Source organism: Mauremys reevesii, linkage group 5 (assembly GCF_016161935.1).
Source record: "Mauremys reevesii isolate NIE-2019 linkage group 5, ASM1616193v1, whole genome shotgun sequence".
Taxonomy (NCBI): Eukaryota; Metazoa; Chordata; order Testudines; family Geoemydidae; genus Mauremys; species Mauremys reevesii.
The window spans coordinates 96,373,170-96,387,735 of NC_052627.1; the positions used below are offsets into that span (position 1 = coordinate 96,373,170).

Below are 14,566 nucleotides of genomic sequence, written 5' to 3' on the forward strand. Positions count from 1 at the left end.
GGTCTTGCAGGGAAGAGGCAGCAGGAGGGTGGGGATTGGGGGTAAGGGGCAGTGCAGGGGCGGGGTCTCAAAGGGGCGTTGCATTGTGTGCTGCTCCCAGGGGCTCGCTAGTGATGGCACACTGCGAGTGCAGCAGTGCATCTTGCATCACAGTGGGGTGGGGCGACGGGGCCCCACCTGCTCCAATCCTCGTGGCCAGGCCTGGGACTGGGAGCATGGTCAGGGCTACCGGGCTGGGCCATGGTGAGGTTGCTGGTGCTGCCTGAGGGGTCCACACTGCTGGGCAGGAAGTGGCGTGGTGAGTGGGTGCTGGACAGTCCCGACTCTGACCTGCTGCCCAGCCACAGCCACTGATTGCTGGCCCCACCTCCTGGGCTACACAAGCCAGATGCTGTGGGCCAGGCGCCTCAGGTGAGTAGAGCCCTGTGTGGTTGTATCGGCATCCGATCCATTATCCACAAAAATGGTCCGTGGCTATGAAGTGGATATCCGCAGATTTGCAGGGCTCTCTCTATACTATACTTGGTATTTCAGCTAATCTTAGAACTACTTGCTACCGTAGCGTCTCAAACTTTTGTAACTTTTTTTCCTTTGGGCATTACCTCTCTAAGCTTCTATTAATTTTAGGTTTTATTAACAACAGTTTATAGCCTGTAGCTGCCGGTAAGACATTTCCATGGACAAATCTCCAAGTTATCGGCAAATCACTTGAGGATTTAAAGGTTGTCTGATAAGATTATTAAAGCATCAAACCATTTCAAAAGATGCTGGGCCAAACTTTCTGCTGGCAGTGCACTGATGCAATTCTACTACAATCTAAGATAAATGTAGTCTCCTCTCATACACAGTCTACAAACGTAAGTTCTCTGCCCATATATTGTAGTGGGATACAACTGATGTTTTGTAACTTAACCGCCTGAAAACCTCCACCATCAATACTGCCAAAATAGATACAGAACCAGTAAGGGGAGGCCCACAAATATTTATGGATGGAGACTTCTATTAGGCTCTATGACACCTATGTCTGCCTCACCACTTATTTTCTTTGGGCCACTGGAGGGGGAGATGATGTGTTTTGGGGAATCCTATTTAGCCCTCTTTATCCTCTGAAAGACATGGTGAGTGAGGTGTATATATTGGACCAACTTCTGTTGATGAGACAGACCTGCTTTCGAGCTACACAGAGCTCTTCAGGTCTGGTCTTTATCCTCTGGCATTTTTATAGCATTTTTGTAGGGCATCTCTCTTCCCCCTCTGCCCCAACCTGAGGTCTTTCTCAGAGGATGACTCCTTTGGTGCCTCCATTTTCTTATGACTTGTCCCTAAGCCAGCTGAAAGTGCTCCTACCGATTGTTCTTGAGCCTGCTATCTCCTTGCCCGGGTGAGGAAATGGAAAGCCACAGGCAGAGCAATGAAATCTAAGGAAGGAGAGAGGCAGGCTTTAGCAGCCCCAGCTATCTCTAGTAATCATAAAACTACAACCGGATTTTTATTTGATCCCGGTTGCACAGCATAAACACAAGGACCTGAGCCACGTAACAGAAACCCAGGGCTATCCTGAGTAAACCGGAACTTTTGGGACTATGCTATTCAATGGTATAAAATGACTGATAGGCAGTGAGCTCACTGAATGGAAATGGAATATTCTTGTAACTAGTGCATTTACCAGCTTCCATCTGTATGTACTATCAACAAATATGCCAGCATAATTAATCTACACAGAGCAGCTATCTATGCAATTTATATAAATATTGCATAGAATTTGCTTCATTAAAACACTAATTCTGAATCTGCATTACCTTTACTAAAATATAGCTGTGTAGAATCATAAGATTTGTAGCCATCTCAGAAGGAATTTTAATTTTCTGGGTTTTGAGTTCTGAATACATACTAAAAAGAACATCATGTGCATTTCGGTAGTTTCCTTTAAAAGAAAAAACAATAAATTTACATTTAACAGTAAATGTAATTTTTCACAACAATGCTCTTACACAAGGGATATAATTAAACTCAACTGTAGGCTTTTAGCTATAATCTAAGCGCAGAAAATTTGCAAATCAATTTGTCTGGAAAAATCACAGGCACCTAGAGCCTGCTACAATATCCTAGACAGTACTAGTTTAGCAGCTAAATGGAAAAAAATCAGTGTGACATGGGAAGAAACATAAAAAGTAGGACATATGTGGAACAGCTCAAAGCACATGTAGATCATTATTTTATCTGCTGCTGTCCCCTATATTAAAAATGGAAGTTGGAACATCCATTATTATTCCAATAAAGTACAAAACAGTAGTTTTAGGGCATCCTAGGATGGATTTCCTTTGTTTCTGGACAATGATTATTTCACATATTATTTCTATAATTAGTTAAATATCGAATACTGGAATATTTGAAGTTTTATAGTTTAATATCCTAGTGTATGTGTGTATAGTACTTTGCTAAATTAAATAGGTGGAAAAAGATTTCACTTAAGATCAATTAAAGCACCACATTTTATTATTTCAGGATTACTGCTATATTTTCAGGTTTAAGGAATTTAGGCAATGAATAATAAAACCCTTGAGCCTTTATGTTCCATGCTTACATCATGAGCACATAACTGTTTTTCACTGCTGTGGCGTAGCAGACCCTTGACACTCAGTGCCATGGGTTTGAGATTTTCCAGCCCATTGCAGAGCAGCAGACAGCTGTTAACTTACCCAGAATGTGATTGTCCTCCTTGTCCCTGAGGCTGCTGTTTTAAAAACATTTTCCATAACTTATTTTAAATTAAAAGAAAATAGAAAGTTGTTATAGGACTGTTGCCTGGACTAGTGCGGGAGCAGCCAATGGAGGAGATACACTATTTTGCTTCCCAAACCCCTTCCTCATTTTATTTTTCTCGCCCCTCTATCTAAAATCTAACCAACCACTAAAAAACAAGTATCATAAAAAAAAAGAATCTTTAGAAGTCTGTTCTTTTAAAAGCAATCATTACAGGTGAAACTCCTACTCAAATCAGTGTTTGAGGTAGCTAAGGACTGCAGGATCAGTCCCTAAATTAGAAACCATGTCTACCAGCCACTGCAATTAAGGAACAGACCTCCATTATGGGGAAAAGTGAAGTTCTCGGTAGTCTCTACTAATATATCTACTGGGAATGAAATAAAAGAAACTAAGGGTACGTCCATACTTACCGCCGGGTCGACGCGTAGCGTTCAACTTCTCAGAGTTCGAACTATCGTGTCTAATCTAAACGCGATAGTCCGAACTCCGAACGTGCTCCCGTCGACTCTGGAACTCCACCACCGCGAACGGCGGTGGCGGAGTTGACGGGGGAGCTGCGGACTTCGATCCCGCGGCGTCTGGACAGGTAAGAAGTTCGAACTAAGGTAGTTCAACTTCAGCTACGCTATTCGCGTAGCTGAAGTCGCGTACCTTAGTTCGACCCCCCACCCTAGTGTAGACCAGGCCTAAGAGACTCTCTCCATGACTTTCCAATCTCACTACCACCATCACTAGGGGTAAGTCTATACTGCAGTTAAAAACCCACAGCTGGCTTATGCCAGTTGACTCAAGCTCACACTAAGGGGCTGTTTAATTGTGGTATAGATATTTTGGCTCAGGTTAGAGCCCAGGCTCTAGGACAGGGGTAGGCAACCTATGGCACTCGCACTGATTTTCAGTGGCACTCACACTGCCCCAGTCCTGGCCACCAGTCTGGGGGGCTCTGCATTTTAATTGAATTTTAAATGAAGTTTCTTAAACATTTAAAAAACCTTATTTACTTTACATACTACAATAGTTTAGTTATATATTATAGACTTATAGAAAGATCTTCTAAAACATTAAAATGTATTACTGGCGCACACAACCTTAAATTAGAGTGAATAAATGAAGACTTGGCACACAACTTCTGAAAGGCTGCCAACCCCTGCTCTAGGATCTTGTAAAGTGTGAGGGTCTGGCTGCAGGCCAAGCCAGAATGTCTACACTGCATTTAAACAGCCCCTTAGCCCAAGTCAGATGGCATGGGCCAGGCACGGGTTTTTAATTGCAGTGTATACAGACCCTATAAGAGTGCTTTAAACTCCCATAATGGCAACTTCACACTTTCAAATAAAGGCTGAATATAAGAGAAAATCGTTAGTGCACACAAGACGGAGGTCTTTCTAAAATTGATATATGCCCTTCTTTGAGCATACTCCTATTAGTGGTAGTATCTAAAATATTGCTGGGATGGAAAATGGAATCCTGTTGTCACATCAGTAAAAACAGAATAAATTAAGAGTATTGAGTGACCTACCTGCAGACTGCTCCTCCCTGGCAATTATTATGGCCGTTCGGGCAGCTTCTCTGTATTGCTTTAGTGCCATGTACAAGCGGAACAGATACTTGGCGTCCTTAATCAGAACAATACAAAAGTAATTTTGCTGATGGAACATATACTGCTGTATCATCTTCTAGATCTTAATCTCTCTCTATCTCAAGCAAATGTCAAGAGTCAGTTCAGATATGTCTGTGAACTCTGTGGCTTGGCCATACCCTGTCTGGCTGTGCATCATGTTCTCTGCCTGTGGCAGTCCAAACAAAACTGTGATCCAGTACTCCCATTTCTTTCATTGCTAAACTAGCTTTTAAAATATTTTTTGGGGGAAGTAGTGAGCAGAAATCTCTCTTCCCTTCTCTCCATCAAGGAGAATTTTTTTTACTGGACCTCCACCCCTTGATTAGGATTGTTTCTAAACTTCTCCTCAAACTGCTCTTGGATTGATGAAGAGATTACTTTCAGGAAGGAAACAATCAGGGAAATTTTTCCATTCTTAACAAACAGTACATGAAAATACAGTTGAAAGATATCCCTCTTTCAGCTGGAATGTAACATTCATGTAAATCTGCTGATATGAGAGAACTTCTAAAATATATAATTGCTTGAAAAAAGTTGAAGAGAAAGCACACTAATCATGAGGTGACTAATACTGAAGAAATTGGACACTGATGCGGCTACATTGTTCCAGTAATGTCAGATCTAGTCAATCAGAGAAGTTTTTGAAATTTACCTAGGGTTTTGTTTCTGCTTTTTGGTATTCTACAGTAAATTTGTAGTGGAGGAGCAATTATGGAAAAAAAAGTATATAACTTTTATCTTACAAGAACCTTTTAAATAATTATAATTGAGTTGTAATTAAAAAACTATTATAGAAAAGTACTGATGCTAAAATGTTGACCTTGAAATTCTGTTCTGCAATAGCCCCTGATTCAGTAGCCCCTGATTCAGTAGAAGATAAAGAACAATGAATTAAAATTACTCCTTTTTTTTAGCTGCACCTGCAAAAGAACAACAAGGAAGACTAAGTAGATCAAAAGGAGGAAGCCTGCAGGAGAACGCGTGGGTCCACTGGATTTATCATGAAATAAAAGGAGCAATTTAAGGAGGTTAAGGGCAGCGCAGAGAAGCTTAGATGATTTTTTTAAATCAGTCCTCACCACAGAGGAAGTTGGAGAGACTCTCTCTTTTCAGGTAATAAAAATGATGTACTATCAGATACTGAGGTATCAAAACAGGTTGTGCTGGAATAAGATGAGACTAAATGCCATCTTTACACAAAAATACCACCTTACTCTGCCTGAAACCCCTCTGAAATCAGCAGTACTTCTCATGGACTAAGATACTATTTTGCTTGAGTAAGGGTGATAAATCCCAGCCATTAAAGAGTAGTAAGTCACCAGAACCAGATGGTATACAGCCAAAGGGTATGTCTACATTACAATTAAACACCTGTGGCTGGCCCATGTCAGCTGACATGGGCTTGCAGGGCTCCGGCTACAGTGCAGTGTAGACAGACCCCACAAGATGAGAAGGAATTTAAGAATGAAGAGGCTGAGCTGCTATGAAAAATATGTAACCTCTCATTAAAGTCAGCTACTATACCAGAGGACTAGAGGGTAGCAAAGGTATCTGTCTAGCTTTAAAATAGGTGCTAAGGGGTAATCTTAGACATTACAGCCCAGTAAGTCTTACTGCAGTACCAGGAAAATTGGCTGAATAATTAAAAAAAAAAACCCAACAAAATTCTAGAATACTTAGATGAATGTGATATGATAGCAGCAAACTAGTACAGTTTCGGTAAAGGCAAATCATGCTCTATTAAACTACTAGAATTCTCTGAGTAGCAGCAACAAATAAAAGATAAGAGAGAACTAGCTGGCAATTTACATGGACGTTCAAAATGCCTTTGAAAAAGTGCCTTCACAAGAGTTTATTATGGAAATTAAGTAGTCATGGAATGAGAAGTTAAGTATTTTAGAAACTGTCTAAGGACATAAAACGAAGAGCGGAAGTAAATGATCAGTTTTTGTAATGGGAAAAGACTAATTGCAAAGTGTCACCACTGTTATTTTTTTTTTACTGTGCTGGAAAGGGTAGTGAGCAAATGGGTAGAATTTGCAGATGAAGCAACAATATTTAGGTTAGTCAAGAAGGATGAAAACTGACAAGGGACCCTGACAAAACTAGACAAGTTGGCACAATGACAGCAGATGAAATCATTGCTGACTTGCAAGGTGATGCAAATAGGAAAGAATAGTTTGAATTACTTATACACATTGCTGGGTTCTAAATTAACTACAATCCACTCATCTAGGGTGACCAGATGTCCCGATAAAATGGGGACCGTCCTGATATTTGGGTGGTTGTCCCGTGTCCTGACCGATCTTTGGTCAGGACACAATTTGTCCCAATATTTTGCTCCGCCACCCAGCAGCACTCGGCTTTTTTTTTTTTCTCCTCCGGCGAACACGCCCCCCCACCAACGTGTCTCGATATTTTCTTCATCTCATCTGGTCACCCTACACTCATCTAAAAGACCTGAGTAGCATTATAGACAGTTCAACAGAAACCTCTGCTCAATTTGCAGTAGTAGTCATAAAAACAAAAAGCATTAGGATATATATAGAATGAGACAGAAAAATATAATGGAATTACGTAAATCAATGGTGTACCCTCCCCCAGAATACTGCATTCAGCACATCTCAAAAGATACATTGTGGAAACAGAGGGAGGTTAGAGAAAGGTGAGAAAATTGTTAAAGGCATGGAGAAACTTCCATATAAGGAAGAGACTGAAAAGATTATGACTCTTCAACTGATGGAGGAGACAAATAAAAGGGACATGATAGAGGTTAACAAAATAGAGATTTGCATATCCTCCCTCACAACAACAAAAAAAACATTCAGTGGAGATTGAAAAGAGACACTGAAAACTGATAATGGGAAATATAATTTTACATAACATACTTAACCTGAGGAACTCACTGCCACAAAGGCTAGTAACTTAATGAGATTTTAAAAAATTAGATATTTATATAGATAATGAAACTCTACAGTTGCATTAGATAGAATAATATATTGTATTAGTTGGGACAATGCAATCATTAATTGACTAGAGTTAGGAAGAAAATTCTCCTATCATCAGGTTATTACATAATTGTCCACCACATGGTTTTTTGTACCTCCAAAACATCATCTGACCACTGTCAGAAGATGGACCACTGACCTGACCTGGTATAGTGTTTCCTATATACCTCATTGTGGATGCAATTAAGGTAACATATCTAAATGACTCAAATTGTATCTACAAATAGTTTATTTTTACATCTTCAGTTGAGTCCAGTTTATTTTAAATATGGCCCTAAATGTTTTAATTTTATATTGTATGCTTTTAAATTTGGCTTACGTTTTTAAAATTAGAGAAAACAGTTTTAAATAGAAAATATCCTTCTTAGAACTTTTGGAAAACATATTATTAATATTCAATAGACCATTACTACTTTTTTATTGGAATTTGGCAACTTTACAGAATTTTGTTTTCAGGGTTGCTTGTTTTCAATTTTTAAAACATTTTTGTATTTAAAAAAAAACACAGAACACAGAAGGTTGTTAATTAACACTCTAAGTGATATGCATTATAGTAAGCAAAAAACCAGGATATAAATCAAGGATATTGGATCAGAATCCTTTTGTCTTAATTCTGACAAGTGTAGTTTAGTATTATAGGTAATAAATTTATTAATATATTAGAATACAAAGGGTATAGAAACATTTTGATAAATGTCATAAAGGCTTAGTAATATAACACCTCACTACAGCCCTGAGCTATTAACTCTTTATTGAGAAGTGGAGTGAAACAACCAGGCTATTCTGAGAATTATCTAGTTTGGGAATAAGTGAAGAGAGGATTAACAAATTTCTGCCGTATGGCTACTTCAATGTAGATTTTATCTTCAGTGAAATAAAAATTCTACCATCTAAAAGATGTTATTCTATAAAAATGTGATTCAGATTGCTTGAGAATTTCAGTCAGGCATTTGCCTCTACACCATAATGAAGTTAAAAAAAAATTTTTTTTTCTTTAACAAGTTACAGTACTATGATTTGATAAAGTAAAATGATGTTACTCACTGAGAGAGACTATGGCAGATGGGGTAAAGCATTCAGAAGAACAAGAGAGAGCTTTTAAATGAGGAAAAGAATGCCCTTCATACAAGTTGCAAAACAATGTTAAACATTACAATGAGTTTATTCCCACAATGCTATGATGGTTTATAAAAAAAATTAAATCATTAAAACTGGTTCTCAAACTTTTTCATATTGTGGGTCACTTCCAATTCCCCATCCCACACATTCCACGAGGCAACCAGGTTGCGGTTTACAGAAAAAATAATCTAAGGACAGGCTGTGACTGTCAGTTCATGTCCCACCCACAGTTTATATCTGTGTGCAGCAATATTTGTTAGTGCCAGATCTCCCATCACAGCCCTTACAGTTCTAATCTCTCCAGGTCACTTTGCAATTGAATTCTGTCCTCTTGAGTGTATGTTCCCTCTACAATTTTGGTGTCATCCAAATGTCTGATGAAAGGTAACATTACATCAAAACAGCACCCAACAAAGACAGATAAAGCAGCTGCTCAAAGTGCAGAGATTTTTTTTTTTAATTAAAAAAAGACAGAAATGTCACTAAATGCCCAAAGGACCAATACTGGCCCTATAATACAACACAGCAAGGAAGAGGCTGGAGCTCTGCAACATCACAACTAGAATTCTGAGGGCTTGCAGCCCTTCAGCAGCAACTACACACCTTCTCAAGAGCTGTCAAACCCAGTTCCATGCCTACAGAGCATAAATCTGTGATTCTGAATTTACAGGACTGTGGAGATTACACTGTGGAAGCCCTGCAGAGTCTTTCTGATGCAGTGTATGTATGGGAGCAAGTGCCTTCTCTAGCTCAGCCACAGAGGATCTCAGAGAAACTGAATTACCCAAAGATAACCACCATCTGACGGCTGTTAGCATATTTTAAAACCTAGATGAAAAATAATCATGCAAAGATAATATGGGCAAAATTCTTTTCTCAGATCCACACTGCAGATCTAAACTCCTATATTTTGCTCACCTAGTTGGTGGTTTTCACATGTATGGAAATCAAGATACTGAAGTAGAGATTGGTTGTGTGGATACGAGAAGAGAATTTCACCTCTGAAGACATTGTAATTTCTCTGAGCCCTTTACCCTGAAATATATTTGGTATTCTTGGTCTTCCTTTTAACATCAGACCTATGGCATTAACAAGCAGGATTAACAACATTGGTTAACATTACTAACCAAGCACACAAACATGACAACTAATACAAAAAAATATAGCACGTAAGAGTGGAAGACGGACTAGTACAGCCTATTGGTGGTAGTCTACCAGTTCCCCATGCTTGCATCACTACCTATGGTGGGAGAAGTGGCCTATGGACTCCAAAAGCAGCTCTATTTAGTCCTCTTTGTATAAAGGATGCTGGGATGAAATGAGGGCTCCCAGAAGGGAGATAAAAGCAAAAATCCATAAAGCTCCTGCAGGAATGTAATGGTGGTATTGGTGGCCTGTGAGATACAAGAGGTCAGACCAGATGGTCGGGTGATCCCTACTGACCTTAAACTCTGTGACCTCAGAAAGACTTCCCATGAGTCACAATAAAAAATAAATACCTACAATATTTTATATTCTTAGTGTTAAATAACTCAGCATTCTATATATAAAGTATGCCATTAAAAACTCAAGATATGGATTTGCTAATCTTTAGTTTTCTTTTTACTATAAATGCTTTATTTAGTCGTGTACAGATCACATATGGAATTGTATATCCCAGCACAGTGTAATTAATTTTTTATCTAAGATAAGTATAGTTAGGGAAACCATACCCTATATTTGCAGTTGGAATTGACTGTAATAAATCATTTTCAACTTTGAAAACTGTATGATATTAGATAATGAAGTACAAAAATAGAGGGCCAGATTTTCAAAAAACGTTCAGCATCCATTTAGGTATCTAAATGAAGTAGCTAGATTTCCAAATAACTACAGAACCCATTGTCCACATATCAATGGGAGATGCTTCGCAGTGAGCCCCTTTGAAAATCTGATAATTTACTTTAGGAACTTAAATGGGAGCTGAGCACTTTGTCCAGAACTATGTTTATATATCCAAAAAAAAAAAAAAAAGCAATCTACATCTACTAGGTGTCTGAAGGGCAAAAAAATAAAATAAATCATCCTGTAGAACAGAAACTGGAGAAAAAAGAGTGATAGGAATATAGTACCTTGGGCATGCCATCACTCTCCCCCATAAGGTAGTCTATCAGCTGATTGGTTAGTGCTTCATCTTTTGCCTGTCCCACCTATGAAAGACAGAGGAAAAATGTCAACATGTGCCTGAAATATGGGGAAAAAGAATTAGATTTCTCCATAGAAAACCTTTGAACTTAGATATATTTAAAACATGTTTTTACCGGTGTTATGTACTCAAAATGCAGTAAAGTAGGTATCTATTTGATTGATCAGCTTCTCTTTGACATGCTGAAGTCCATGTTGAAAATCTAACACACTATGGCAAGGATGTCATAAACTACTACCTATTTAACAGGTTTTTAAATTGCATCCATTAAATATTAACAAGATCTAGATTTGGAATTACAGACAGATATGTTATTTACATTCCCTTTTTTCAGCATCAGTGCTAAGAAAATTATTTGGGATGGCATCAGAAACTTTTTACCTTAGCCCTTGCTTTTACTCTTGCAGATTCCTCCTTACATCTATAAGCTATTCAAATTATGCTAAACACTAGGACGACATCATTACAGTAGAGACACAGATTACTTGAAAAGCAGGCTGAATATTCAATTTCTTAGGTTTATCAATGTTTCTTACTGTTTCAATAGCCATTTCTATAGCCATGTTATCTTCTGTGGTTGGACTTTTCAGAAAGTGTTTTAGTGCCTGAAACAAAAATAGAAATACAGGGTATTACAGATAAATGACATGGTATTTTCTTTATAAAAGCTTTTTCCCTATTTTTGAAAAATTATATTTTAATTCATCTAGTTCTGCAGCATCCAGGAAGGAAGGAGAAACATCCTTTGATTACATTAAAATTACGTGATCCCTGAGCACACATTGAGAGCATTTGTGGTGTTTCATATGAATCTGAAGTCAATTGAGTCACAAAGTAGTGAAAATGACCAATAAGGATGACCACACCAGGACCATGGCGGTACACAGGCATCAGCTGCTGTCCCAAAAACTGCTGTAGGAAAAAATATACTGATGAAGTCTTTCTGAAGGGCTTGCTGGACAATTACAATCCAGCACATCACCCATACCCACCCTGGTTCCTCCTCACTCCCGTGGCCTCATCAGAACAGCAGGAGCATTCATAGTCTAGTCCTGGCATATTTCTTATCAGCACTGACAGCCAGCAATCAGAGGAGATCTGCTCTACTGGGGTATTACAGAGCGCTGCAACCAAGGGGCACTGACTCACTGGGAGAAGAAGGTCACCTACAATGGTCCCATCCCCAGCAGTTGGTAATTTTCAAAAATTCATAACCTTGCTTTTTTGCTCTCAGGACATAAACATTCTGCTTAATATGCAGTGGCTGACACACTCAACTTGTAACCAGTCTATAAGAAATATGCTAATTTGCATACTCTTTCCTTTAAAAATTGTGTTTCAATAAGCTACAGTATTTAATCAATTAATGAGTTTTTTCTACAACTGAACATTCAGACAAGCAAAGTAAACAGTAACTAAACTAACTACCGTATATACTCGTTCATAAGCCACATTTTTTTTTAGTAAAAAAGGGAAGCACCAGAGAAGGGGGTCGGCTTATGAACAGGTATAGAGAGGGAGAGTTGGGACACAGCCTCTCCCCCCAACAGAGGGAGCAAGGAGAGGCAGCACAGCCAGCAGAGCCAGAAGAGAAGAGGTGGGGCCAGAGTCTCTCCACTTCTGGCCACGCTGCTCTCCCCTCCAGCCTCCAAAGCAGCTGCAGCTCTGGGGCTGGCAGGCTGCAGCTGTGCTGCTCAGCCCTGCCCCACAGAGCAGGCTGTGGCTGCATCGCCTGGCCCTCCGGAGCACGCTGTGGCCGTGTCACCCGGCCCAGCCCACTGGAACATGCGGCCGTGCCGCCTGGTCTGGTCCGCTGGAGCAGGCTGCAGCCGCGCTGCCCAGCCTGCTGGAGCAGCTCCAGCCAGGTCAGAGACATCCTCCCCTGGCCCTCCCCAGATAAGGTGGGACGGGATGGGATGCGGAGAGTGTGGGGGTCCCAGGCTAGGGGTGGGGTCACGTGGGGGCTGGTCACAGGGGTTACTCCCCTGATCCTCAGCTTCTTTCCCCACAAAAGATTTCCCCACCAGTTGCTGTCCTGGCCTATCAGGGTAAGCAGCTGGTACGCCGGGACACTTTGTTTACTTAGGTTTACCTCTGTGCCTGTGGATGCTCGAGGTAAACAAACCATCTCTGCCCACCGGCGGCTTATCCTCATGGCCCGGGAGCCAAAGTTTGCTGGCCCCTGAATTATAGGGTCGGCTTATGGATGGGTCATAACAATTTTCCATTTTTACTTATTCATCTTGCGGGGGTCGGCTTATAAACGAACCAGCTTATGATCAAGTATATACGGTATGTTAATGTATCACTTAGAGATATATTATGTCTACGATCCATATGAAGCTTCCACTGCATGGCTGAATAACATAATATATAGCACTCACCCTTTATTCAATTTCTATTTAATGGAAGAAATAATTTCCTCTAAGTTTTGTTGTAGGTAGAACAGTAATATTTTTTTCTTCTGATTGCATCAATGTGAAATACGAGGAAGAAGATAAAAAGCCTATTTTTTTTCTGATCTGTAGGAAGTGTAATAATCCTGGAATCCAGTGTTTTGCACAACCATTGCTATGCGCATTTAAATACTGTTGCTGTTTTATCTCGGAATACTAACCCGGGCATACTGACCGCACAGCAAAAAGAACTTGCCCGCCTGAAAATGTTTTTTTTCTCCTTCGAAGTATAGTGCAATACTCTGATAGTCTTCATTGGTAGTATTCTCAGAACCTGCAACACAGACACTAATGTGAGCAAAATTCTTCTCATGAAACAAAGGTTTACAGATCCTGTCAAAGAGGCAAACCATATATTTCACATTTTTGGCTGTTGGTTTTCAAACAAAATAGGAGCCAGCTGGATTTATAACTTGTTTTGCACAGTTTATACCTACTTAATGTGCCACATTTGATCTTTCGTAAAGGACTAGTGGCTAAGGGTACCTTTTAGTCATAGGTATTTTTAGTAAAAGTCATGGACAGGTCAATTCACGGCCTGTGACCTGTCCATGACTTTTACTAAAAATACCTGTGACTAAAACTTGCGGCTGGGGGGGTGGGGGGTGGAGGGTTCCCAGGGGCACCGCAGGTGCAGGGGGAGGGAGGCCCAGGTGCTGGCAGGGGTGTGCGGCGGCATGTGGCCCAGGACCCCCGCTGGTGCTGGGGAGGTGTGGGTGGCAGCACATGACCCAGAACCCCTGCTGGTGCTGGGGGAGCAGAGAGGGGGCACGTTGGTGGGACCAGCAGACTCCTGACCTGGCTCTGTGCCCCCTCCCCCCAGTAGTAGCAGAGTTTGGGTGTAGGAGGGGCAGGGGCATGGGATGGTGTGAGGCAGGCTCTGGGTAGCGCTTACCTGGGGGGATCCCTGGAAGCAGCAACATCCCCTCGCTCAGCTGCTAGATGGAGGCATGACCAGGCAGCTCTGTGTGCTGCCTCTGCCCAGAGCACTGACTTCACAGCTCCCACTGGCTGGGAACCATGGCCAGTGGGAAGTGCGGGGGTGGTGCCTGCAGGTGGAGGCAGGATGCAGAGCTGCCTGGCCACACCTCCGCCTAGCAGCTGAGGGAGAGGGATATCACTGCTTCTGGGGAGTCCCCACATAAGTGCTGCCCAGAGCCCACCTCACCCCATCCCGTGCCCCAACCCCGTGCCCCCTCCCACACCCAAACTCTGCTGCTCGGGGAGGAGGCAGTGTCCTGAGACTGCTCCAGCAGTGGCTTGTGCGCCTGGTGCAGGGGCTGCCTGAGCTGCCCCTTAGCCAGGTGCACCAGCTGCTGCAGAAGTCACGGAATCCATAACAAACTTGCAGCCTTACAAATGACTTACTGGAGCAGTTTTTTAATTTAGGTTTTACACACCATAATGACAC

At 41.0% G+C, this 14,566-nt stretch overlaps 1 protein-coding gene across 7 annotated transcripts in view; it reads right to left on the minus strand.

The window, feature by feature from the left end:
- Positions 1–14,566, minus strand: part of WDR19 (WD repeat domain 19) — a 104,340-nt gene that overhangs the window by 7,425 nt on the left and 82,349 nt on the right. For all 7 annotated transcript variants that reach the window (XM_039541729.1, XM_039541730.1, XM_039541725.1 and 4 more), the window contains 5 exons: positions 13,317–13,429; positions 11,236–11,304; positions 10,626–10,703; positions 4,286–4,382; positions 1,800–1,924 (listed from right to left, as the gene is read on the minus strand). In XM_039541729.1, coding sequence (XP_039397663.1) covers positions 1,800–1,924; positions 4,286–4,382; positions 10,626–10,703; positions 11,236–11,304; positions 13,317–13,429 — 482 coding nt within the window. The remainder of the gene's footprint in view (positions 1–1,799; positions 1,925–4,285; positions 4,383–10,625; positions 10,704–11,235; positions 11,305–13,316; positions 13,430–14,566) is intronic.